General features: G+C 40.5%; 2 protein-coding genes and 1 long non-coding RNA gene across 4 annotated transcripts in view; 2 read left to right on the top strand and 1 right to left on the bottom strand.

Moving 5' to 3' along the window:
• Window positions 1-27889, top strand: part of LOC309501586 — a 460649-nt gene that overhangs the window by 304673 nt on the left and 128087 nt on the right. The gene's annotated exons all lie outside the window — the stretch shown is intronic.
• On the bottom strand, window positions 739-27780 carry LOC309501507 (uncharacterized protein). 2 transcript variants are annotated; one of them, XM_082173671.1, is made up of 8 exons: window positions 27433-27780; window positions 18914-19015; window positions 10197-10238; window positions 9952-10060; window positions 7416-7580; window positions 7007-7173; window positions 6777-6888; window positions 739-1203 (listed from the first exon to the last, which is right to left on the bottom strand). In XM_082173671.1, exons 2-8 carry the CDS (start codon window positions 18975-18977, stop codon window positions 1011-1013), a joined length of 852 nt encoding a protein of 283 aa, XP_082029797.1. In that variant the 5' UTR covers window positions 18978-19015; window positions 27433-27780; the 3' UTR covers window positions 739-1010. The 2 variants fall into 2 exon arrangements, with proteins under 2 accessions (XP_082029797.1, XP_082029796.1); XM_082173670.1 differs by lacking the exons at window positions 18914-19015; window positions 27433-27780 and having other exon boundaries at window positions 10197-10641.
• Window positions 19336-20043, top strand: ccl34a.3 (chemokine (C-C motif) ligand 34a, duplicate 3). The gene is made up of 2 exons (XM_082173736.1): window positions 19336-19710; window positions 19796-20043. The coding sequence occupies exons 1-2, from the start codon at window positions 19598-19600 to the stop codon at window positions 19884-19886; spliced, it is 204 nt and encodes a 67-aa protein (XP_082029862.1). The 5' UTR covers window positions 19336-19597; the 3' UTR covers window positions 19887-20043.

Genomic DNA, 27889 nt, shown 5'->3' with positions numbered 1-27889 from the left:
TATTTACTTATACATGTATATAAATTTGAAACTAAGAATTAAGGCAGCAGCCAATTACGATCACAGTGTAAAAATGTAGATGCTATTGGAATAGTGGTTTCTAGGGCTAAAACAAAAGAGGTTGATACTTTTTGCACCAAGCAAAAACAATAGCATTTTTTTCAACTCTAAAAACTAGTGATAAATGCTATTCACATAAATAAAAGTAATGTGCTATTTGTACTAAAGTTAAAATATTTACAATAGCGGGTGGAATAGAATTAGTCAAAATAGCCTTATTGGCTATTTGAACTATTGAAAAAGACACTTATTACACCATTAAAGGTAAATGACACTTATAAATAGACATTGTATCTATTCAAGGCATATTGTTTACCCTGAAAGTTCAGTTTAGTTCTTGATGTGGGGGGTTTTCACATTCAGTCCATCCTACAGTGCATGTTAGAATTTAGTCAGAAACATCTAGATTTGCGCTTGAGATATTTCATTGCTCACTAGAGGTTACACCACTGTACCATAGGAATAGTTTTGATTTTTTGCCTCTGTAAAAAATAAATAAAATAAAAATTCATTTTTAATGAATAGACTATTAATGAATAACATTTGAGTTTACTTTAAATGAACAGACACGGGTCCATCTATTTTCTAAACCATAACTTGTCTACATTTGATGCCGCACATATTTATATTTAAAGCTACAGCTTAGCCTACAGGAATTAAATACAAGCAGTTCAAAAATGGTCTGGCACAAAGGATTTTAATTTATTTGAAAACATTACCTCTTTACATAATGCATAATCAGATTTAATACAACTTTTAGAGAAATAAAAATATAGATATTAATAGATAGTATAAAATATGAAAGTACAATCTTTTTTGTAAGAGAAATATGCATACATTGATTTTTTTAAATATATAAAGTGTGTGATGTACAATAAAGTGCATTTTATCTCAAAAGAGAAAACCTTTAAAAACTGCAAAATGATACTGGCCAGTTATAGCAGTAATTTTCATCCAAAGGTCTGCGTATCAATCTGAGCCGATGACCGAGTCATATTTGTGGTTGGTGTATTCACAGGAGCCGCTGTCACAGATTTACGAGCTGGCTGAGGTTTCTTCTTTGCGTCCAGGTACTTCATTGCTTTTATGGCCCATGTTGAGGAAGGATCCGAGCAGATTGTGATCCCTTTGATTGTACGAAATCTACAGAATGAAACAGAACAGGGTATTACAACACATTTTAGGTAAAATAAAGCTTTCATTATCCCTTTAGTTTGCGTCTTCATAATACAAGATAATTCTGCAGAAATCTAAATGAATTCTCACCTCACAGCATTCACAGGGAACAAGGGTTTGTCCTGGATGATGTAGCTATGCAGATTCTTCATAGGAACTTTAGTATTTGAAGTAGTTAGACAGCTTGAAGGAACAGGATCTATTGGAGATACAAGCAGGGCATTCATTTTAAATGTGAACTACCACTAAACGAAAGACCTTGCAAAATATAATTATCATCACCATATTCATAAGCAGAATTGAATTCAGTAGCAACACAAAAAACTTTCTGAATATTGGTAAGAATGTGTGAAACCCACCTTGCACTGAGGACGAGACCAGAAGCCACAGCAGCAGAACTGCATGGAAACCCAACATATGCGACTTCATTTTCTAGATTGTTTGTCACCTGTGATGTGACCCTCAAGAAAGACGCAGTCTATTTAAGCTCCGACCTGAACTAGGGCACATGGAACAACCGCCCACTAACACAGCTCCACTCTCACGCCACCACAGGCAGAAAACGAAGTAATACTATACAAACCACTACCCAGACTACTGGTTAAGGTTTTTATTAGTCAGGACAGTATGGTCACATTACGTTTAATTCCTTGAAGGTATAACAAAATGTAAGGTAAACTGATGCTGTAAATGTGTACGATTCAGATACAATATGAAAACAATATTGGTAACACTTTACAATAAGGTTCATTAGTTAACAACCTTAGTAAACATGAACTAAGAATGAACAATACTTCTTCAGCATTTGTACATTTACTTTCAACACTTACTAAGACATTAATAAAATCAAAGGTTGCTTTTGTTAACATTAGTTAATGCACTGTAAGCTAACATGAACAAACAATTAACAGCTGTATTTTTATTAACTAACATTAACATAGATTAATAAATACTATAACAAATGTATTGCTCATTGTTAGTTCATGTTAGTTAATACATTAACTAATGTTAACTACTGAAACTTATTGTAAAGTGTTACCACAATGTTTAAAGGGATAGTTCACCCAAAAATGAAAATTCTGTCATCATTTTTTTCAGTATTTTTTTTTCCTACTATGGAAGTCAATGGGGTCCATCAACTGTTTGGTTACCGACATTTTTCAAAATATCTTCTTTTGTGTTCAGCAGAAAAAAGAAATTCATACAGGTTTGAAACAACTTGAGGGTGAGTAAATTATGACAGAATTTTAATTTTTGGGTGAACTATCCCTTTAAGTATTTATATCAGAGTTGGATTTGGGGACATCTAACACTATGTGTATTTGAAAAAAGGTGTTTTGTGTAAATAGCATAATTCATCTTTGACAAATTGCACTTTGCTTTACTTTTAACTCTGGTTGATGCATTTCTTGATTTTGATTTTTATAGATCATAGCAGTCTGCTTCCTTTCTCAAACCACAAATTGGGGGACTTTACTATGTAGCATTATCAGAGCGCACATCACATCATTGTGGTTGAATGTTTTTTTAGCAACGAGAAAGCACCCAGTGTAAAACTGAGCATGAACATCCAGTGATGTGAAGATAAGACCCAACATTGATGAGAGGAAACACTAGCTCTGCATCCGAAATCGAATACTTCCCTACTAGTAGGCTATGCAAAAATCAGTGTGCCAACAGAATAGTGTCCGAATAAATAGTACTGGAAAAACAGTAGGCCGAGAAGTCCCCGGATGACCTCCTACTTCTGGTGAGTTTCTGAAATGTGCATTCAACGGACACTCTACTATCCCATGAGGCCACAGGAGAGGATTTGTGAATGGTTGACAACTGACACCATAGATCACGTCAATGACAACATTGCAAACATAGTATGTCTGAATTTCATCCATACTACACACATTCATACTATATAGAACATAGCCTACTTTTTAAAGAGTCTTAAAGTAAGATTCAAACTTAATGTAGGACCTATACAGTATGTGATTTTGGATGCAGAATAAGGCTTATGCACAGTAGATACGGGTAGGACTAACAAGATACCTGGAAACAATTTAAGGGGGAAACAGGAACTAAACAAAACTACTTTATTTCTGCTATAGGCTATATCATTATATTAGCCTATGAAATAATTAAAATCATACTGTATGCTAATGTGTATTTTTTTAAATATTGTGGTGTGTAGCTACAGTACAAGTGATTAACTGGAACACATTTTGGAAGTGGGAAATTTCAATTTGGATATTCCCACCTTCATTCTTCTCAGTGGTGGAATGGAGGACGAAGGCTCAACCCACTAAAGAGACCAATGTTTTGCTGACCTGTAAAGATGGTGTGGAAAGCAAAAGCTTGTAGTATTATTTTGTCTGCATCCATTGCAAATCGCAATGTTTTTACTTCCTTTTCAGCCTAAGCTTTTCTGGGTCAGTTCTTCTACCTAAGGTTGTTTCGCCAAGTTTATAGTGTAAATGCAGATATCTTATTAAAAGATATCACTTTTAAAAGATGTAAGCTGGTCGTCAGAAAAATTGGATATAGTCAACACATTGGAATTGGAATTAGTGTAATGAGGCCAAAGTTGGTCAAACGTTGCCCAGTATGGTCTTTCTGGTAAAGCTGGTTGACCAAGATGGTCTTGCTTAGCAATAAGATGAACATGTAATTGTGTACACAAATAATGGTCTTTATAGAATTGGACTGACTTGCACATATGTGCTTCATTAATGCACATAAACAAACACTTGCATTAACCTGGGTGTAATGACCTTGTGTTGTGGACCTAGTTTTGGTAGTATGCTATTCCGAATTCAGCCCTAGATAACATTGTTGCGTTTTAATGCCAAATATGACAAAAACTTAAAAGTCATGAAACCAAAATGTTCTGATTTGTTTAAAAAAAAAAAAATAAAAAAAAAAAAAATATATATATATATATATATATAAAATGCATGGTTAGCTTATATTTCTATAACTACGGAATAACTATAACTTATATTTCCCACTCTTTTTCCATGACCTTCCTAGTCACTTTTGATTATGAGATGAGTATAATTTAAAACTAATTTTAATTCAGTATGTCCATTAATTGCTGCCATCTTAGATATTACGTCAAAAGACACTGAGGATGGGGTTGATCTTGTAGCTGAACTTGTAACTTGACACAGCATCTTAAAAATGTGCCATTCAAGAGCAAGTCCCCAAAGAAGCAGTGAGACCCAATAGCATCCAACTTTAGGGCTGCAAACCACAGCACCAGACCAGCAGTGTCAGACCAGAAGTTAAGGCAGTGGTGGAGAGTCTCACGGAAGTTTTGTCATTAGTCAACTGTGCCCTTACTTCTGGTCTGAGACTACAGTCCCATAGTTCTCTGGCTCTGCAGGTGGGAATGTCTCACAACAGATGGCACAGCAGTAATATAGTTTTTTAGAAATCCTTTGCTCTTATTTAAGAACTTTCGTCAAAAACGCATGATCCTATTAACACATTCATTAAATGTTTTATTACTGTGAAGCTGCTTTGAAACAATCTGTATTGTATAAAGCGCTATATAAATAAAGATGACTTTATTTGACAATGTTGTTAGGTTTGGTGGTGCTCAGAATTGCTCACGACGATGAAGAACTTTGGAGGGAAGACTTTAATGAACCAACACATAGGAACTAGAAAGAACGTAGGATAAAACACAACCAGACATCAACGAGAACCGACAAACACTAAGGGAGAACACAGGGTATATACACAGGTGACAGGGAGGAACTGATTAGACTGATTAACAAAATACAGCTGAACTAAATTAACTAATGAGGATGGTGATGATGGAGACAGTGGTGGGATGATGGAGACAGTGGTGGGAAACTGAACACAATGAACACAGAAGGAAGTCCAAAAACAAACAGACATGTAACAAATGCCTATTTGAAATACATATTGTGTTAGATGTCCTAAGGAAATATAGATATATAAGGAAATATATAAGAAAGATTTTCATGCAACTTAAAAAAAAACACATTCTCAACACAGTTTTTTATTACAAGTCATGAGGTTAAAAAGGCACTGCACACACACACACACAAATATAGAGATAAAACTAAGAGCCTGAGTATTTATCCTGCTCCTTTTTCAAACAAAAGTTATTGTAAATAAATGGCTCATTCATAATGGTTGATTCCTCTTCCTCCTGTGCCAGCCCATCTAGCTGAAATGTCTCTGTGGTTTCAGTAGATCCTCTCCAATCCTGCTCCAGTGTGGTTACTGGGATATGAAGTTCTGTCTTCTTTCCTGTTTCCGTGGGTGTTGTGTCCCCTCTATCTGTTAAGTTCTGTGTGTAATTATAAACCCACTTCTTCACTGGAGTAAAGCTTACTCGAGTTGTAGAGCTGTAAATAAGCAAATTTACACATTATTATTTAGAAAAAAAGTTGGACAAAAGTTTTTAAATATCTTTAGAATATAGTAATCAATAATTTTTTTTATTAATTCACAATTGTGCACAATGTTTTCTTCAACTTTGTAGACTCCTTTCTTCTATTACAGACCAGGTCATTTATTAGTAATTTTTTTTATTTCAAATAATTTTCATTCAAAGGTCTGTTTATCATGTTACCTCTGAGCTGATTTTGTATTTATGCTTGACATTTTCTCAGGAGCCGTTGTCACAGACTGATGAGCTGTACTTGATACTTACTGAGGTTTCTTCTTTGCGTCCAGGTACTTCATTGCTTGTACGGCCCATGGTGAGGAAGGATCTGAGCAGATTGTGATCCCTTTGATTGTAAGAAATCTACAGAACGAAAGAGAACATGCCTTCAAAAAATGCTCTCAGTTACTAGAGAAGCAGAAATATCTATCCATATGTCTAGAGATATGTGGAAATAATTATATTTTAATATTCTTATCTTTACCAACCCTAAAAATAAATATACCAAAATGTATTTGAAATACATTTATTTTATCCTAAGTATACTACATATTTACATATATGTATGTACTTAATATAAATACCCTGCAATTGCACTTTTATTATAAATTAAAATCTGCTAAATTCTAACAACTAATAAAACTAATTTGTTGTACTTAATGCACTTTAGTTATCCAGAAATAGTGCTGAGGTCCAATTAAAGTTATACTTAAGTATATTTGATTGTGCTAAATGCACTATTTCAAGTATACTTTCGGTACATATCTGAATTTAAAGACTGAAATTAAACAGAGATCATACTATCCTTACTAATAGTGATACTAAAACACATTTTAGGCTTAATATTAAGAAATGTGCATTGTGCAATAAAGAAATACTCCAAATAAATTATTATTATATTTATATCAGTAAGTCTCATGTGATATGTCAGAAAATATGTTAATGGTTTGTAGTATACTTGAAATAGACATATTTTAAATACATTTTGGTACAGGTTTTTTTCATAGGGTAATTAGACTGGTGTAATCAATCACTGAAGGATCACTTGTTTGTAGTATTCCTTATTTGTCTAGTCGGTGAATAATATTATATCTACTCTGCCAAAATCTGAATGGATTCTCACCTCACAGCATTCACAGGGAACAAGGGTTTGTTCTGGATGGTGTAGCTACGCAGATTCTTCATAGGAACGTTAGTAGTTGTAGTAGTTAGACAGCCTGGACCCATATCAAAATCTATCAGATAAAAGCAGGACATTATTTTTGTCAGTATTTTGAAATAAATCACTATTAATGAAAATGTTTATTACTACTAATAAATGTAGTGATGACACAAGGACGTATTTTGACAAACCTTCCTCCCATCCCAGACCATCCAGCGGAAATGTCTCTGTGGTTTCAGTAGATCCTTCAGTCCAGTCCGGCTTGTTTTCAGTTTTTTGTTTTGTGTCTCCTCTTATGTCTAAGTTCTGTGTGTTATTATAATCCTGCTTCTTCACTGGAGTAAAGCATATTTGAGTCCTAGACCCGTAAATAGACAAATGTACACGATTAATTTTATGGATTTTTAAAATATATTTAGGCTAAACTTCTTCATTTAAATACAAAACAGTAATCTTAAAGGGTAATACATTGCAACAGTGCAGATTTCTTTTCTTGAACCTTGTAGTCCATTTACATAGAAAAAAAAAAAATCAATATTTCTTCTATTAGATCATTTATTGGTAAATTATTTTAATTCAAAGGTCTGTTTATCATGTTACCTCTGAGGTGATTTTGTATTTTTGGTTGGTGTATTCCCAGGAGCCGCTGTCACAGATTTACGAGCTGGCTGAGGTTTCTTCTTTGCATCCAGGTACTTCATTGCTTTTATGGCCCATGCTGAGGAAGGCTTTGAGCAGATTGTGATCCCTTTGATTGTAGGAAATCTACATGAAAGAGAACATGCAGTCAAATAATGATTTCAGTTATTAGAGAAGAAATACATATCCATCTATCTATCCGAGATAGAGACAGATATGTGGCAGTAATTTAACTTTAATATCCTCATCTTCAGCGCGTCTACACTGGATGCGAGTGCACGTTGTGACACAGTGTTAGAATCACTGATGGGCAGAGATGGGGGACTCGAGTCATATGACTTGACTCGAGTCAGACTTAAGTCGCAAATTTTAGGACTTGAGACTTGCTTGACAAATATTAATAAAAGACTTGACTTGACTTTGACTTGATATTCATGACTTGAGACTTGACTCGGACTTGAGGTAAATGACTCGAAATAACTTGTCTTTTTAAAAATAAATATCTGTATTTGAACGCACCGCAACAATCACGTGACGTAGCAGGAACGCGTGCTGTGTGAACAAAAGCCATAATAATGCAGTGTCGTAGTGATGACGCTGAAGCCGGGATCGTTCGCCAGCTGTGAAACGATACGTAATGCGCAAGTTTATAATCGAATCAAAGAAAGAAAAAAAATGCACAAGCGTGGAGAGAGAGAGAGAGATCGCAGCTCATAAGCAAACTTAAGACGCTGCTAAGACATTACATGTCTTTAGGGGTTGTGTGTGAACGCAATCTCTGATTCCTGGAAATCACTGGCACTGCCAGACTGGCAGTGTGAATGAACCTAAATCAAACGAACCCGGGTCAAATCTTGGGTCACTTTATCCGTGTATTTTCCGGAATCTCTGTGTGAAAGGGGCTTTGGTCACACACCCTGACAAAGGCTCATTAGCCACAACGCATAGTTGTGAAAGTACTTGTCACCTGATTTTAAAATATTAAAGCCATGATGAAATAAAGGCTTTCTATATATTTTTAATAATATTCGAGTGCCATTAATGATTTTTTTTTATGATCTGAATAATCCCTTACATACAAAAGCACAGAGAAAAAATATTTTCTTGAAAATGAAAATGAAAATCGGGTTAAAATATGTTAAAATATGCCATATTCCAGTTTTTCTTACCTGCATGCATCCCTTTGTACTGTCTAGTTATATGCTACCAATAAAATAAATATATAATAAAATGTGGCATTTGTTTTCATGATAGTCGAATGTAAAGAGTTTTATCTCTAAAAACTGTTTAGCTTATAACGCTAGTATATAGGGCATAGAGTAAGTAAAAAGAAATCGCTAGTTAATACAACTAAAATATTGTAAAAAGACACCTACACACAAAGAAAACTTTCGAACCGAACCATGCATACACAAATACACAAAACAAAAATTCAAACTTGCAAGCACAACCATGCACACATGCAAACAAACAATACACTCTTCACTCATACACACGCACACACATTCACTCACAAATATTAATGAATCAATCACACTCAATCAAATCACCTCTCTCTCTCTCTCTCTCTCTCTGTCTCTCTCTCTCTCTCTGTCTCTCTCTCTCTCTCTCTCTCTCTCTCGCACACACACACACACACACACACACACACACACACACACACACACACACACACAGTCAAACACAACCATGGACATGCAAACAATACACTCTTCACACATAGGCTACACATGCACACACATTCATTCACAAATATTAATAAATCACTCACTCACACAGATTAATAATGTACAATAGTCAATCCACCTGATTGACAGTTTTGTGTCCACCTGATTGACAGGTGTAAGTTTTGTGTCAATTCAATTATTACTGTTTTTTTCTTGTTATTCTTTTGTTAAAAAGGAAAGATCTAACATGTGTTCATGTTCCATAAAGGGGATGCCAGTTTGAAGAATGCCATTTGGTGGCATAGGAACCATTATACTTGAATTGTGAATTGTTTAATACCTTTTAATGGTCTTCTGCAATGTTTGAGGCATATTTATTTTTCATGCTTTAATGTTGGCCTAATTTCAGTTACATTGAAATTTTAGGCTATGTAGTTTGAATTTTTGTAATTTTTTATTGTAGTAACCACTCAGCTGTATGTGGAAATGCATATTTAAAAAAAAAAATTGCAAATAAAACCATAGTCCACAGCTTATGTAGTTTTAACTTATTTTAATATATAAATTCAGTGAAATCATCAAACGTTTGTATGACTTGCCAGTGACTTGTGACCCAAGCTACGACTTGACTTGACTTGCTTGACATAAAGCAGTGACTTGACTTGACTTGACTTGCTTTTCACAAAATTGACTCGGACTTGCTTGAGACTTGAAGGTTAAGACTTGAGACTTGCTTGTGACTTGCACATGTGTGACTTACTCCCACCTCTGCTGATGGGTCCCTTGGTTGTAATATACCTCACCCTGCCAAAATCTGAATGGATTCTCACCTCACAGCATTCACAGGGTACAAGGGTTTGTACTGGATGGTGTAGCTACGCAGATTCTTCATAGGAACTTTAGTATTTGAAGTAGTTAGACAGCTTGAAGGAACAGGATCTATTGGAGATAAAAGCAGGGCATTATTGCTCCAGTATTTGAAATGAATTAATGAAAAGTTATTACTAGAAATTAATCTAGAGATGACACAATAACATATTCTGACAAACCCCTGGTAAGAAAATTTTAAACACACCTTGCCATGTGGTTGAGAAGATCTGGGGCCACAGCAGCAGTACTGAAGAAAAACGCAACATTTTCCATTCAGTCATATGGTTATCCAAAAAAGACGCAGTGTATTTAAGCTTGTCTTCTAGAACACATTGAAGGCGTTTCCATCCACTGACAGGCTCCACTGTCATAGGTTGTTATATAATACTGAAGTATACACCTAAGGCTAACCATCACATTCAATCGTCACAGAGGATGAAATCCATAAATGACTAGACAAGATACTTATTAGTGGATGTAAAACAAAAAAGTCAAATAAACTGATAATGTACACTACTGGTGAAAAGTTTGGAAACATTACTTTTTGTTATGTTTTGAAAGTAGTCTCTTAATCTCACCGGGCTGAATTTATCTGATAAAAAATACAGTAAAAACAGTAATACTGTGAACTATTATTACAATTTAAATTAACTGGTTTCTGTTGTAATATATATTACGATGCAGTTTATTCCTGTGTTGGTAAAGCAGAATTTTCAGCAGTCATTATTTCAGTCTTCAGTGTCACATGATCTTTCAGAAATCATTTTTATCATTTTAATCATCAGATTAAGAGACTACTTTCAAAAACATTAAAAAAACTAATGTTTTCAAACTTTTGACGGGTACTGTATATGTGAGACAAATATTTGGTATTTAATTAGCTATCAGAGTTGGAAAGGAGGACATCAAACACAATCAACACTTCAAATATGTTACTAGCATTTTTACTTTTGAGTCTGCTTGCTGCATTTCCTGATTTTCTAGGTCATGGCGGCCTTCTCTTTTTCTCAGACCACAATCTGAGGGTCTGTATCATGTTGCAGTTTTCACAGCGGCAACATATAGTTTATAAGATCTTTGTGGCTGAAAGGTTCATAATAAAGTGCCACACTGTTTATCTCAAACTGTTTCGCTTTTGAATGTGGTACATTCTTTTTATTTGAACAAACATGTAAACTATCAATCAGCTTTTACATTATGATTAAAATGCTTGAAGTAATACAAAACAAATACCAAGTAACAAGCATTGTTCCTTGAGTAAGAAGCAATCAAAAGCAATCATACACAAAAACACTCTAATGAAATAATAATAATTTATTAATAATAATTGGAGAATATTCTGTAATGGGTTTTCCAAACGATCTGTGTGAAAAGGGGAAACAGAAAAGGAATATGTTTTTTTTTTTTTTGCCAACCCTCGAATCGTGACTGTGCATTTGAGAGACACGAGAAATGTGGGTTGATGTGGGGGTGAAAGTGGAAGTTTTTTTTTAAAACCACATTTCCCATATTTTAACACTTCTTTGAGGTCAAAATGTCACTGTGAACCAAAATTTAAAGCACATTTCAAACATCAATCTTGATAAGCCACCCCAGAAGAAGGAAGAAGTTTTTACTGTGAGAAGAAGCCTCCAATATCCACTATATATTTCAGTTTTCAGATAGAAACACAATGGCGACCCCTAGCAAGTGAACTTGGAAAGATAAATCATTTGTGGGTTTTTTTTCTAGGTCGGAAGAGTCTAGTGGCCTGATTTTGTGTGCCGGAAACATTGTGTGCTGCTGAGCAAAACTGTTGCATCAATTCATGTGAGACTCTGAAGGCATGTGAGGAACATTGTCTTCAACAAGGCTGAAATCAGACTTCCGTCATGTGCTAAATAACATTTTAGAGCTACTGTTATAAGATATTGGTATAATGGTAAGTTAGTGGATAGATATTGACATGACATTTCAGAATCAGAACATAAATTGGTTAGACATTAAGAGAAGCTAGAAGAATTTTGTGTGATCCGTCACATGTACTTCATACTTGCTCTGTTTCCTGTAGACGTTATAGAATCTCATGGTGTAAACTGAATAGGTTCAAAAACTTGTTTGTGCCTGCATCAATTAAATGGTTAAACAAGGATAAATTATGTTCCCTTTCAAGGGAACTCCCGTTGCGTCGAAAAGCTGACGCTATGGGAACGCTTTGCGTGATGACGTCTTGAAGCACATGTAAAATCAGTCCAATGGTGTGGCGGAACGTCAGAGGCGGGTGACGTCACGTACCAGGAAGCTATAAAAGCCGGCCCGAAACAGAAAACGAAAGCTTTCTGAGTCTTCAGTTGCGCTCTGTGTTGAATCTGTCCTTGTTATTTGGTGTTGTCTGTCTATATTATATATATATATTCAGTATGGCGAGCAAGCAGCAGTTTAGAGTGTGTGTCCATCCCTGCCCGCGTTATTTAACGGGAGGTGATACTCACACTCTTTGTGTTGTTTGTTTGGGTGAGGAGCATGCCCAGTCAGCACTCGAGGGTGGTGACTGTGTGCATTGCGACGCGCTTCCATTGCGCACGCTCCGATCCCGCTTGGCTCGGTTCAATCCCGATCGCGTTCCCCAGGGCTCGGGTCCCGCCGCGGCTGAGGCTCGGCGGCGATCTCAGACCTGGGGTTCGCAAATGGATCTGTCAGTGGATGTTGAGACGGGCTCTGCCTTATCTCAGCATCAATCTGACAGATCCAGTGCCTCTCATCAGGGTGTGGAAGCACGCATTGCGGTTTCTTCCCCCCCGATAGAGGCACCAATACTGCAACTGTCCAGCTCTGAGGAGTTGGATGTTGTGAGTATTGAAGCTGAGTCTGAGGATTCGCCACCTCAGTCTCATGCGTTTGAGGAACTGCTCGATGTTATTACTAGAGCAGTTGACAGACTATCTATTGAGTGGCCAGAGGATAGGCAGGACGTTCGTTCGAAAAGTAAGCTCGACGAACGCTTCCTGCCATCTCGTACACAGCCTCAGCGAAGAAGCCTTCCGTTTTTCCCCGATCTCCACACCGAGGTGTCGAAATCGTGGGGAAAACCGGTTTCATACAGAGTGTATGCACCACAAACATCCCACTATTCTTCCATTCACAAATATAAAGAATATGGTTATGGGGAGATGCCGAAGGTGGAGGAGACGCTTGCGAGCTATCTCTCTCCAGCAACGGCATCTTCCCTGAAAGCTCCTTCACTTCCCTCTAAGCCAGTAAAATTCACATCATCTCTGGTTCATAAATCGTATGCAGCCGCTGGTCAAGCTGCAGCGTGTCTGCATACGATGTCTATTATGCAAGCCTATCAGGCAGAATTATTGGGGGATTTAGAGGAGGGCGGAGGAATTGGTCCTGACACAGTGGCTGAACTACGCAGAGCCACAGATCTGTCTCTCAGGGCCACCAAGGAGACCGCTAAATCAATCGGGCGGTCTATGGCAGCCCTGGTGGCCACTGAGAGGCATCTGTGGCTCAATTTGAGCGATATAAAAGAGAAAGAAAAGCACGTTCTCTTAGATGCTCCGGTTTCCACTGTTGGTTTATTTGGTGATGCAGTAAACAGTGCGGTAGCTAAATCTCAGGAAGCTGCTAAACAGGCAGCTGCATTACAAAAACTTCTCCCCCGACGTTCTTTCATTGAGGCTGCTGAGCGGGAGCAGCCTCACTCCTCTAAAAAGAGCGCTGAACATCGTGCCACTCAAAAACAGAGTGTGTCCTCTCGTGCTCCCCCACAAAAATCTCGGGGACACGGAGGGCGCTCTCAAACCCAGCAGTCTTCGAGGGGTAAAACGGATCTGCGGACCGTTATTACCGCCAAGAAAGCTGCTGGGAAAAAGTCCTGATGTCTGAGGGCTCAGGACAAATGAGGGTAGTCCCCCCGAAGCAGAGCGGTTAACACCTCTTTTCACGGTGCCCGTCTCTCTTCGGTGCCCTCAGGGGACCGTTCTGCCAACCCTGCCACCTCTGGTGTTACAGGGCGCAGCGGTCTCCGGCGAGCACATATCTCAAGGTCCACCCGGAAACGTAGTGGCCTCGGGATGCCCGCCCCCTCTGAGGAGGGTGCTAGAGCAGTCTGTTTGGTCGTTCCCTGCCGGTGCGCCGTTACAGGGCGACGAACCGACTACTCAACAGCAGGAGAAAAATACGGTGCCGTCTCTCTTCGGTGCCCTCAGGGGACCGTTCTGCCAACCCTGCCGCCTCCGGTGTTACAGGGCGCAGCGGTCTCCGGCGAGCACATATCTCAAGGTCCACCCGGAAACGTAGTGGCCTCGGGATGCCCGCCCCCTCTGAGGAGGGTGCTGGAGCAGTCTGTTTGGTCGTTCCCTGCCGGTGCGCCGTTACAGGGCGACGAACCGACTACTCAACAGCAACAAAATCCAGAAACCAGTCTCGAGAGACTGGTACCTCTAGTAGAATCTTTGACAGCGTGGAAGCTACTGTCAAATGTTTCTCGTTGGGTCCTGCAGACCGTGGAAAAAGGGTATTAGATACAATTCTATTAACGCCCACCGCGGTTTATGGGGTCCTGCCCACAGTGGTGGGCCCCGAGCAGGTTCTGGTTATGGAACAGGAAGTAAACACTCTGTTAGAGAAAGGGGCCATAGAATATGTACCCCCCTCCAACAGGGAAACCGGGTTTTACAACCGGTACTTCATAGTTCCAAAAAAGGACGGGGGATTGCGTCCCATTTTAGATCTTCGAGTTCTGTACGAGTACATGCAGCTCAAGTTCAAAATGTTAACCTTGAGACAAATCGTGCCACAGATCAGGTCCGAGGACTGGTTTGTCACGATAGACCTCAAGGACGCATATTTCCATCTGTCCGTGTCATTGGAAGTTCCTGAGGTTTGCTTTCGGGGGCAAAGCATACCAATATCGAGTTCTTCCATTCGGCCTAGCTTTATCACCCCGCACTTTCACCAAATGCGTGGATGCAGCTCTGGCGCCTCTGCGCCTCCGGGGTATTCGCATCACGAACTACATCGACGATTGGTTGATTTTAGCTCAGTCGCATTAGATGGCGGTTCAACATCGAGATGTTGTTCTCGCCCATATGAAAGAGTTGGGGTTACGGCTGAACGCCAAGAAGAGTGTGCTTTCTCCATTTTAGAGGACCACTTTTTTAGGCGTGGTTTGGGATTCAGTGTCGATGCAGGCGCGCCTGTCTTCGCCACGCTTCGATTCCATCCTGGCAGCTGTGAGAAGTGTAAAGCTAGGCCAGCTACTCACTGTCAAACAGTTCCAGAGACTGTTGGGTCTCATGGCAGCAGCTTCCAACAGGATACCTTTTGGACTGCTGCACATGAGGCCCCTGCAGTGGTGGCTCAGGACCAGAGGGTTTTTCCCCGAGGGGCAACCCATTTCGCACAATCAAGGTCACGCGGTGATGCCTACGTGCCTTGGTTATGTGGAAGAAACCTTGGTTCCTGTCCCAGGGCCCAGTGCTGGGAGCTCCTTGTCGTCGCAAACTGCTAACGACGGATGCTTCCCTCACGGGTTGGGGAGCAATCCTGAGGGTCGCTCATCTCAAGGTCTGTGGGAAGACCATCATCGTTCCTGGCATTCTATAGCCTAGAGATGTTAGCTGTCTTCCGGGCTCTGAGGAGCTTTATCACAGGTCTCAGGGGACACCATGTGTAGTACATACGGACAACACGTCGGTAGTCGCCTATATCAAGGGGGTTTGCGCTGGCATGCCATATCCTCTTGTGGTCCCAGGGGAAGTTGCTGTCACTCAAGGCAGCCTACATCCCCGGGGTCCAGAATATAGGAGCAGACACTCTGTCGAGACAGGGGCCGAGGCCCGGGGAATGGTGGCTCCACCCCCGAGGTGGTGGAGCTGATATGGAAATTATAAGTGGATCTGTTTGCGTCTCGAGAGACGTCTCACTGTCCACTTTGGTTCTCCTTCACGCATCCAGCTCCTCTGGGACTGGATGCTATGGTACAGACGTGGCCGAGGCTACGTCTGTACGCCTTTCCCCCAGTTGCTCTGCTCCCGGGAGTTCTGGAAAGAGTTCGCAGGGACCGGGTTTCCCGATCTTGTGTCCCTCCTCGACGGGCATCCTCTGGAGTTACCCGTCAGGAGGGACCTTCTGTCCCAGGCAGAGGGCTCGATATTTCACCCTCGGCCAGAACTGTGGAACCTGTGGGCTTGGCCTCTGAGGGGGCCCAGCTCATAGAGTCAGGTCTCTCAACCGAGGTTGTTGAGACCATTCTACAGTCCAGAGCTCCCTCCACGAGGAAACTTTATGCCCTGAAGTGGAGAGTATTCACTTCTTGGTGTAGTGACCGTCGGTTGGACCCAGTCCACTGCCCAATTGGTACAGTGCTGGAGTTCCTGCAGGAACGGTTCACTGCAGGTCTGACCCCGTCCACTTTAAAGGTCTATGTGGCGGCCATAGGTGCTTACCACAGTCCTTTGGGTGGGGAAAGACCCCTTGGTATCTCGTTTCCTTCGTGGCACTTGGAGGTCCTCCTCCCTTTCGAAATCGGACCAGGAGGCGAATAATTTGCTTTGCCCTGTTCGGGCGTTAGACGCGTATGTCCACAGAGCTGCCCTGTGGCGTAAAAGTGACTTTTGCTCCCCTAACAAGGGAGGTCCAGTGTCTAAGCAAAGGATGAGCAAGTGGGTGGTTGAGACTATCTCACTGGCTTATGAGGCGGCTGGACAGCCTTCTCCTTTGGCTGTCCGGTCGCTCTCTACTAGGAGTATGGCGGCCTCTAAGGCCCTTATATCAGGAGTATCGTTACAGGACGTCTGTGATGCGGCAGGCTGGTCCTCACCGCACACCTTCGTCAGGTTCTACTCTCTGGATTTAGACTCTACTCTAGGGTCTCATGTTTTGTCTTCTTAGTGCTGCTCACATGATTACACACAGGACAGACATTTGTAGCTATGGAGGCGTTGGTATAGACGTTCCCATAGCGTCAGCTTTTCGACGCAACGGGAGTTCCCTTGAAAGGGAACGCCTCGGTTACGACTGTAACCTCGGTTCCCTGAAGAGGGAACGAGCGTTGCGTCGCCTTGCCATATCTCCTTCATGCCTGTCAGCGCGACTTCAGACTTTACGAAGCTTTCGTTTTCTGTTTCGGGCCGGCTTTTATAGCTTCCTGGTACGTGACGTCACCCGCCTCTGACGTTCCGCCACACCATTGGACTGATTTTACATGTGCTTCAAGACGTCATCACGCAAAGCGTTCCCATAGCGTCAGCTTTTCGACGCAACGCTCGTTCCCTCTTCAGGGAACCGAGGTTACAGTCGTAACCGAGGCGTTTTTTAAGGGTATGTTTGTATTGTATTGTATTGTGTTGTATTGTATAGGATTTTGTATTTTGTATGAGTAACCACACCAAATTTCCCTACTGGGGACAATACTGTATACTTCATTTCATTTCCCCCCCCCCAAAAAAAGGAAATGATATCGTCAAAATATTTAAAGTGTGACTTCTCTGGTCACATTCTGATAAATAAAAAAATATAATATAAAAAAATATTATTTTAATTACAATAAATAAGAAATATAAATATACTTGTATAACTATATTTTTTAGAGTCCTTTTTACAACTATTTACTGAACGTTCAAAGGCTACAGAAAACAAAAATATTAGAGAATAGAAAATAGTAAATGCTGGAATAGGATTGGGAAACAACCTGACAGATTTGAACTGGTGCATTGTAAACCAAAAAGGCATGAACTCATAGTATCTGTGGGTAACACAAAAATCTATTTACATCCTGTATTTTCTGAAAGTGGACCATTTTTCCAGAGTAATCTAAAAAGGCAGACAGATAAAGTATCGCATCCGCTTGTTTTATGAATGAATTTATGGCTTGTACAAGTGGAAGTGCCATCTTGTGGTTTCCTTATTTCAAAGGGAGCGGATTACAATCACATTGATGGCACATGGAGAATGAAGACAGTGAGTGGAAAAAGTGCAGAAAAGTACAATAAGAACCCTTTTTGGTTGCCCAAACAAACCTTTTTCATTATAAAGAAACTTTTGTAGAAATGGAAAGCTTCCATGGATGTTAAAGTTTTTTTATGGAGCCATTGATGCAAATAAAGATATAATAACTAATAACTAACAATATATATATATATATTTTTTTTTTTTCTTAAATAACTGCTTGAGTAAGACACAACTGAAAAATATTTGTTCTGAGTGAGCAGAATTACAGTGGCAGAGAAGTGCAAAACAAACCAAGGTCCTAAGTGTGTGTCTGAGAACACTGTCTGTGTCTATATTGCAACCAGCTGCACTTTGGCTGTAGTGACGCGATGACTTTACCAATCTGCGATTAGCTCTTTTCTTTAGAACGTGGGCAATGCACACGCAATGCACTTTCTCCCATTCATATATGAGTGCACCGTCTTTCTGTAGCTATATAAAGTCTTTTGTTATTACTTTATAAAAACATTTCAGGATACTTTAATGAATAAAAAGTTAACAGAAAGAACCTCATCAATTTGAAATTTTTTTTTTTTTTTGTAACATTATAAATCTCTTTACAGTCACTTTTGATTAATTTAATGCATCCTTGCTGAAATTTTTTTATAAAATAAAATAAAATAAAATAAAAACCTGACCCTAAACTTTTGAACGGTAGTGTATACGATTCAAAAATTAAGGCAAACTGTATTTTTGGGACACCATTTTGTCTTTTACTTAATACTGTGATTATTTCATTGAGGTATGCACAGTGCATTTGATTACAGTTTTCGAGTATGGTATATTAGAGAGTTTCAAAATGTGTAAAAGAGTGGAAAGTCACCGTCTTTGTACATTCAGTAACTCTCTAGTCTTGAGTTAGTTTATGGAGGTCATAATGGAAAGTGCAAGGGTGAACATCCCACCCTATACAGTCATGATTTGAGTGATTCTCTTACTCACCGAGTTCTCCAGGAGCCTTCACATCCTTCCCCTTTTCAGCTCTGATACTCCCCTCCGGCCACATGAAGGATCTGCTAGGTCCACCATGTCCTTATCATGTGCCTATGACATAGGTTCAAACTGCTTATTTATGTTTATATATTTGTTCAAATAAAATCAACATAGTAGGACATGTGGGGGGAGAACAACAAATATATTTTTGTCAAACAGTAAACAGCAGAGAATTCAGCAAAAGCTGCAATAAAAAATAAAATAAATAAAAAAGTATTCTCTGACTGGGGGATCTTTCCTTTAATCTAATCCACAGGCACAGGATTGCATCATGAAATATCCGGACCAAAACAACAGAGTGAGCATAAATGCAGGAGGTTGTTTCTCCAGAAAATAAAATCATGAAATACCGCAAATCTGGTGTAAAATCTGACAGACAGTTCCTCTTTTTGATAAAAAGGGTCGGTGTATACGTGAGATGTCAGTGAGCATCTCTAACTTTGCATTGACAGAAGATCCAGTGAACACAACATGCAGCTCAAACAGAAGATGATGAGTCTCGCTACCATCGCCTTCATTACGTCAGTTATGATTATGGGGACGAGCAAGTATTTGAGATGCTATACTTTTATATTCATCTGTGTCGTGTCTGACTTACAAAAAGAAATCTAATCAAACTCCTCAATTCATTAGATGGAAAAAAACAAGCCAGTTGAATGCTGCACATCCGTCTCCACCAATGAAATCACATTACCTATAACAGGATTCAAACTTCAGACTAAACCTCCTTGTGTCAAAGCAGTCATGTAATGTTAGATAAAGAATATCTATTTTGTCTTATATCCAATCATCTTTAGCTGTTTCTAAATCTGTCTCCCTGTCTTGGCACAGTTTCTACACAAGTGAGGGCCCGAGATGCAGTCATTGGAGCGAGACCTGGGTGTGGGAAAAGCTCCAGGATCTCAGGAAACTTAAAGGGTGAGACTGAAAAATAGTACAATCCAACAGTAGTATTAAGAATGACAACATATAGACTGATTAAAAAGATGTTTGCATTATTTTCCTGTTATCTCTGTAAAGCTGCTTTGAAACAATCTGTATTGTAAAAAGCGCTATATAAATAAATGTGACTTGACTTGACTATAGAAATCTATCAGAAAGTGCAGAAATTTTCAATATAATAATGCTTATTTGTCAATGGTCTTTTTCTCAGACTGCAGAAGATGAACAGCATGGTCTCTACACCTCTCCCAACCTCCTCCCCTTAAATACTCTAAAGATGCTTAGACGGATTAAGAATTTTTCTGAAACAGTTAACTTGTTGAAAATATGCTTCATGTTATTTATTGTGATGTAACTTATCAGTGAATTGAAGCATTTATTCATCAATATTTATTTGGCTTTTCAAGAATTTGACTAATGAAAGCCATTTATTATGTACTGCTTACAATCTATATGTTCCTATATCTGAAACAATCTTTATTGCGCCTGTACGAAGACGAATTGTACTCAAATAAAGTGGTAAATAAATCTGAAGCTGTGCTTGTCATCGCATTGACATTAACACGTTTTTAATATAGATACAATATGCAGTTAGTTAATCAGGAAACAAAGCGTAGTGTCAGAAAAATCTTTAACGCCGCATCATTCTCGTCATAATGACATACAAGGCTTAGATTAAGCCATGATTAGGCCTTAGTTCAATTAGGACATTTAAGTGGCTTTTATAAACGTGCCTTAGAAAACAGAAACCATTACTGGTGTGCATCTTAAAACAAAACAATGGCTGAGTAATATTTTAAGATATGTCAGTGCAAGTTACTTTCAGTTAAAACGGCTCAAACATGCATTTTAGTCTGGGACTAGGCGTACGGCACAATACTTATCTGTGAAACCACAATCTTCCTGCTTGTGGTTTTGCCGTGTTGAGTCTGATGTTGATGATTTCTGCAATACAGACATTACAGACTCAGATCTGGGATTAGCTTTGAAATCTTATTAAGTTAAGCAGAGGTTTTGTTACAACGTCGTCCAGCAGAGGTGAAATGAACAGGCCACATTTGATGGTAATATATGTAGGCTACCTTAATAACCACTGAGAAATCTAGTCACATCATTGTGATAAAACATTATTAGTTATTATTCATAGTTTTATGTTTTATTCATAGTTTATATTTTGATGACCTCTTTTTAGAGCTTAGACAAAACTACAGTGGCTCGGGTGTACAGTTAAAGGAGAAATAGCCTTGTTTTTGTTTCACCTCTAGGTGGCAGCATTCTCTAACATTGCTGTCATTCTCATCAAGTGACTAATAAATCAGTTTTGTGCATAGACTCATCATAATACATTAAAGTTAAATAGTCTCTCTTTTTTTCTATTTAATTCTTCTCCTATAAAACTAAGTCACAGCAATGAGGCTCTTAACCTCTTTTATATATATATATATATATATATATATATATATATATATATATATATATATATATATATGAAGAGTTCAGATGCAAAAGCCTCTAAGTGCCATCTGAAATTTTCCTCTAGAATGATCATTTTTATAAAGCTTGTATATTTAAGTTCAATAATTTCACTTAAATGGCAATGCAAATGACCTATTAATTGTCATTTAAGTGAAATTACTGAACTTAAATATACAAGCTTTATAAAAATGATCATTCTAGAGGAAAATTTCAGATGGCACTTAGAGGCTTTTGCATCTGAACTCTTCATATATAGGATGACTCTTCTGAGCAGCGCAGAGTGATGTTTGACCCTAGACACTGACTATGGCAAGCCGTTTTAACATTTAATCATTTCAACCGACTAGTATCTATTTTCATGCTACTAGTACTTATTTTTTAAGATACTAGTATCTATTATTAAGTACTATACTTATTCATTAGCTACTAGTGCTTATTCTTTAGATACTAGTGCTTATTCTTTAGATACTAGTGCTTATTCATTAGCTACTAGTACTTATTCAATAGATACTAGTACTTATTCATTAGATACTAGTACTTATTCATTAGATACTAGTACATATTTATTAGATACTAGTACCTATTAAATAGATACTAGTACTTATTCATTAGATACTAGTACTTATTTCAGTAGTGACTAGTAACTATTCTTTTGTTACTAGTAACAAATATTTTTTTTTGCCATTGACTTCTATGGGGATCTGTCATTCAGATATCAACTATTCGGTTCTGACTAGTATGTATTCCATTTGTGACTAGTACATATAAGATACTAGTAGTTATTTATTAGGTACTAGTACTTATTTTTTTACATACTAGTACTTATTCATTCGATACTAGTACCTATTAAATAGATACTAGTACCTATTCATTAGTATCTATTGAATAAGTACTAGTAGCTAATGAATAAGTACTAGTATCTATTGAATAAGTACTAGTAGCTAATTGAATAAGTATCTATTGAATAAGTACTAGTAGCTAATGAATAAGTACTAGTATCTATTTAATAGGTACTGTCACGAACTGCTCCGAGACACGAGGGTTAAGATCCAAACGCAGCTTTTATTTAGGGGCAATCCAGAGGCGTAATCCAGCGTACAGGCAAAAGGTCAAAACACAGGTAGGCAGTCCAAACAAACCAACAAAGAAACAAACAAAACAGGTAGGGACCAGAGGCAAAAGAGTAATCCAGGGAATAGGGCAAGAAATCCAAATAAACCAAAAGACAAGAAACCAGGGAAAACGCTCGGAATTGCAGTGTAACACTTAAACAAGACTTCGCAGTGAGTGAATGAATGAACACGGTATAAATAGACAGACTAACAGGATGAGACAGGTGAATGCAATCAGTGAATGAGGTACAGGTGAATGTGATCAGTGATAAGTGATGATGAGTCCGGGCAGTGAGTTATGGGAAATGTAGTTTGTGAGTGAAACATGATAGTCTGGTGTGGAGTGCCCTCTGGAGGCTTTCAAGGGCACTCCAGCTGGTTATCGTTACATAGCCCCTCCCCAAAGAGCGGCTTCCAGACGCTCCAAAACTGTCCAGGTGGGAGGTGGCCCGGAGGCGGATCCGGGGGCAGGATGGAGGGCCAGGTCCGTGGAGCGGAAGAGGACCTTGAGACTGCGGTAATACGGGAGGCCAGAATGGAGCAGGCAGAGCAGGCAACCAGGGCGGAGCAGGCTGTGCAGGCGACCAGGGCGGAGCAGGCTGTGCAGGCGACCAGGGCGGAGCAGGCTGTGCAGGCGACCAGGGCGGAGCAGGCTGTGCAGGCGACCAGGGCGGAGCAGGCTGTGCAGGCTGTGCAGGCGACCAGGGCGGAGACGACCCTTCAGGCGACCAGGGCGGAGACGACCCTTCAGGCGGCCAGGGCGGAGACGACCCTTCAGGCGGCCAGGGCACAGGAACAGACACCGGCTCAGGGACAGGAACCGGCTCAGGGACAGACACCGGCTCAGGGACAGACACCGGCTCAGGGACAGACACCGGCTCAGGGACAGACACCGGCTCAGGGACAGACACTGTGGCAGCGGCTACTATCTTGTCCGAAGACACTGGCTCGGCGGAGACCATCTTGTCCTGAGACACTGGCTCGGCGGCGACCATCTTGTCCTGAGACACTGGCTCGGCGGCGACCATCTTGTCCTGAGACACTGGCTCAGCGGAGACCATCTTGTCCTGAGACACTGGCTCGGCGGTGGCCATCTTGTCCTGAGACACTGGCTCGGCGGTGGCCATCTTGTCCTGAGACACAGGCGTGGTTTCGGCCATCTTGTCCGAAGACACAGGCGTGGAGTCGGCCATCTTGTCCGAAGACACAGGCGTGGAGTCGGCCATCTTGTCCGAAGACACAGGCGTGGAGTCGGCCATCTTGTCCGAAGACACAGGCGTGGAGTCGGCCATCTTGTCCGAAGACACAGGCGTGGAGTCGGCCATCTTGTCCGAAGACACAGGCGTGGAGTCGGCCATCTTGTCCGAAGACACAGGCGTGGAGTTGGCCATCTTGTCCGAAGACACAGGCGTAGAAAGAGGAAGAGATTCAGGCTCAGGCTCAGGCTCAGGATCAGGATCAGGATCAGGATCAGGATCAGGATCAGATTCGGTCTCAGTGGGACGAGACTCTGGACGGGCGGACGTGACGTGGAACTCTGGCTCGGGCTCGGCAGGACTGTCGTGAAGCTCTGGCTCTGGCTCGGCAGGACTGACGTGAAGCTCTGGCTCTGGCTCGGCAGGACTGACGTGAAGCTCTGGCTCTGGCTCGGCAGGACTGACGTGAAGCTCTGGCTCTGGCTCGGCAGGACTGACGTGAAGCTCTGGCTCTGGCTCTGGCTCGGCAGGACTGACGTGAAGCTCTGGCTCTGGCTCGGCAGGACTGACGTGAAGCTCTGGCTCTGGCTCGGCAGGACTGACGTGAAGCTCTGGCTCTGGCTCGGCAGGACTGACGTGAAGCTTTGGCTCTGGCTCAGCGCGCTCTGAGCTTGACGGGACCAGCATCAGCGAGGGCTTTGAGCTGGGTAGGACCAGCGGCGAAGAGGACTTTGAGCTGGACAGGACCAGCGATGAAGAGGGCTCTGAACTGGACGGAACCAGCGGCGAAGAGGGCTCTGTGCTGGACGGGACCAGCGGTGAAGGCTCTGTGCTGGACGGGACCAGCGGTGAAGAGGGCTCTGTGCTGGACGGGACCAGCGGTGAAGAGGGCTCTGTGCTGGACGGGACCAGCGGTGAAGAGGGCTCTGTGCTGGACGGGACCAGCGGTGAAGAGGGCTCTGTGCTGGACGGGACCAGCGGTGAAGAGGGCTCTAGCTTGGCAGGCATGTCGCTTGCTGTCTCAGGTGCGGCGGGCATGACGCTCTCAGTCTCAGGGGCGGCGGGCATGACGCATACTGCCTTGGCTTCGGCAGATTTGGCGTGAAGTGCGGGCTCGGCTGGACTGGCGTGAAGTGCGGGCTCGGCTGGACTGGCGTGAAGTGCAGACGGTGACATGGCGTGCCACGGAAGGAAGCTCTCCAGACATCTGGAGAGTGCCTCTCTCCAATCCAGACCGGAGAGATCAGGGAGCTCCCTCGGGTCGACCTCCTTAGCCCCCAGCCGGTAACACAACTTAATAGCCTCGTCACCCAGAGAGCAAGAGGTAGCGAGAGGAACAAACCCCCAGGTGTACTGGAACAGATCGAGGCTATCCAGGGCCAAGGCCGCGATCTGTCCAGCGAACTCCCGGCTCATGCTGGGAAGATCAGGCGAGATCCGTACTGCTGGATTTCTGGAGGTCATAGCTGCTGGATCTGGGTGTGGCGAAGTCTTCTGTCACGAACTGCTCCGAGACACGAGGGTTAAGATCCAAACGCAGCTTTTATTTAGGGGCAATCCAGAGGCGTAATCCAGCGTACAGGCAAAAGGTCAAAACACAGGTAGGCAGTCCAAACAAACCAACAAAGAAACAAACAAAACAGGTAGGGACCAGAGGCAAAAGAGTAATCCAGGGAATAGGGCAAGAAATCCAAATAAACCAAAAGACAAGAAACCAGGGAAAACGCTCGGAATTGCAGTGTAACACTTAAACAAGACTTCGCAGTGAGTGAATGAATGAACACGGTATAAATAGACAGACTAACAGGATGAGACAGGTGAATGCAATCAGTGAATGAGGTACAGGTGAATGTGATCAGTGATAAGTGATGATGAGTCCGGGCAGTGAGTTATGGGAAATGTAGTTTGTGAGTGAAACATGATAGTCTGGTGTGGAGTGCCCTCTGGAGGCTTTCAAGGGCACTCCAGCTGGTTATCGTTACAGGAAATAGTATCTATTTAATTATCTAATGACTTAGTACTAGTATTTATTGAATACATACTAGTATCTAGTCATACTAGTATCTAAAAAATAAGTACTAGTACCTAATGAATAACTACTAGTATCTTATATGTACTAGTCACAATTGGAATACATACTAGTCAGAACTGAATAGTTGATATCGGAATGACAGATCCCCATAGAAGTCAATGGCAAAAAAAATAATAATTTGTTACTAGTAACAAAAGAATAATTACTAGTCACTATTGGAATAAGTACTAGTATCTAATGAATAAGTACTAGTATCTATTTAATAGGTACTAGTATCTAATGAATAAGTACTAGTATCTAATAATAAGTACTAGTAACTAATGAATAAGTACTAGTATCTAATAAATAAGAACTAGTATCTAATGAATAAGTACTAGTATCTTTAAAAAGGTACTAGTACCAAAATAATAAGTCAAGTCAAGTCAAGTTTATTTGTATAGCGCTTTTCACAATACAGATTGTATCAAAGCAGCTTCACAGTATTAAATTAAAATAATACAACAAAGTTTGTTTCAAGAGGAATTTATTGATTGATAAAATTAAATTAAATATCCCCAAAATATCCCCAACTGAGCAAGCCAAAGGCAACAGTGGCAAGGAACCGAAAAACTCCATCAAGTGACCTAATGGTGTCCTAAAACTCCATCAGGTGACCTAATGGAGAAAAAAAAACCTTGGGAGAACCCAGGCTCAGTCGGGGGCCAGTTCTCCTCTGGCATGTATGAGCTAGAGGCCGGATTGTAAGCACTAGTATCTAAAGAATAGGCACTAGTACCTAAAGAATAAGCACTAGTAGCTAATGAATAAGTACTAGTACGAACTGGAATAGATACTAGTATCTAAAAAATAAGTACTAGTAGCATGAAAATAGAGACTAGTCGGTTTAAATGATTAAATGTTAAAATGGCTTGCCATACACTCACCGATACAACACTATCAATTTTGAGGAGGATCTCAGGATATAAGAATAACACATGGGCCAACACAGAAACAGATATTGTTTTTCTTACTGACTTACTAAATCAACTGCATTTAATTCATTTTTTACCAGAAAGATAAGAGTTTAAATATGAAAATTAACAAACATTTTATTCATCTTGATTTCTCACAACTTGTGTGCTTTTTCTGGGCGAGTTGAAGTGAACTGCGGTGCTAGTTTCACGAACAGATCGAGTCGAGCACAGAAGACCAACGGCCAAAATCAGGATTTTCGTTAAATATGCTAATACATAAAATTTTGTTTTGTTTTTCACCAAACCATATCGTATACCCCCAGATTTCATGAGATCGTTCTGTGATACTTTTGCATCTTTTTTCAATAAGTTTGATGCTGGTTGCTATTGAATGAGCTCACGCGAGCAGGGGTCTGCTCCTTTTGTGGTCTGAAAAAGAAAGAACGATATAGGCTACTGCGTTAAAACAACACTAGGGTGAGTTTTATTTTTATTTTATTTTCATTTTAGGGTGAACTATCCCTTAAAGCCAGTTATCTGCAAAGCTTTGTGGTGCAGTTTAAAATTTTACAATTCATCAACAGCGTTGAGGTGCTGTGATACGGTGCATATTTATTTAGACCTGGAAAAACAATAAAATCAAGGTAGTATTGTTTAGACCAAAAAAAAAACAACAACAAAAAAAAACATAAATATGGGTTCCTGTTTGTTAAGTTCACAGATACAAAGATACAGAATCCAATTTTCTTCTTCTTACCCAAAATATGCCAGTGCTGCTCACACCCTTTCCTCAATCCTTGTTGCATTTGATGACTAAACAACTTATAAATTCCATGATTTATTGCCCTCCATGAAGTTAGGCATTTCACATGTCCAAAGTACATCCTCAAACTTTATTTTCTGTGAAAAATAACTGCATCACTGACTGAGGGGCTTACGATTGCACCATCAAATATCCGTAATAAAATCACTGAGAAAGCACAAGCAATATTTCTCCAGAAGGCATCATGAAGATGTGTGCAATTCCTGCGATGAATCTGACAATGAGTTCCTCTTTTTGATGATGCAAAAGGAGCCGGTGTGAATGTGTGGAGTCAGTGAGCATCTCTAACTTTGCATTGACAGAAGATCCAGGACCTCAGTGAACACAACATGCATCTCAAGCAGAAGATGATGATGAGTCTCGCTGCCATCGCCGTCATTATGTCAGTTAT

This window comes from Leuciscus leuciscus, assembly GCF_965113295.1.
Source record: "Leuciscus leuciscus genome assembly, chromosome: 6".
In the NCBI taxonomy this organism is placed as follows: domain Eukaryota; kingdom Metazoa; phylum Chordata; class Actinopteri; order Cypriniformes; family Leuciscidae; genus Leuciscus; species Leuciscus leuciscus.
This window is presented reverse-complemented; position numbering and strand designations above follow the sequence as displayed.

Coding starts and splice junctions, on each gene's coding strand:
- ccl34a.3 (XM_082173736.1), top strand. CDS start 19,598: ATGGAAAAAAACAAGCCAGTTGAATGCTGCACATCCGTCTCCACCAAT. Junction 19,711..19,795: donor CCTTGTGTCAAAGCAGTCAT/GTAATGTTAGAT, acceptor GTCTTGGCACAG/TTTCTACACAAGTGAGGGCC.
- LOC309501507 (XM_082173670.1), bottom strand. CDS start 10,362: ATGACAGTGGAGCCTGTCAGTGGATGGAAACGCCTTCAATGTGTTCTA. Junction 7,174..7,415: donor AATACAAAATCACCTCAGAG/GTAACATGATAA, acceptor TTACGGGTCTAG/GACTCAAATATGCTTTACTC. Junction 6,889..7,006: donor TGGTCTGGGATGGGAGGAAG/GTTTGTCAAAAT, acceptor TTTATCTGATAG/ATTTTGATATGGGTCCAGGC.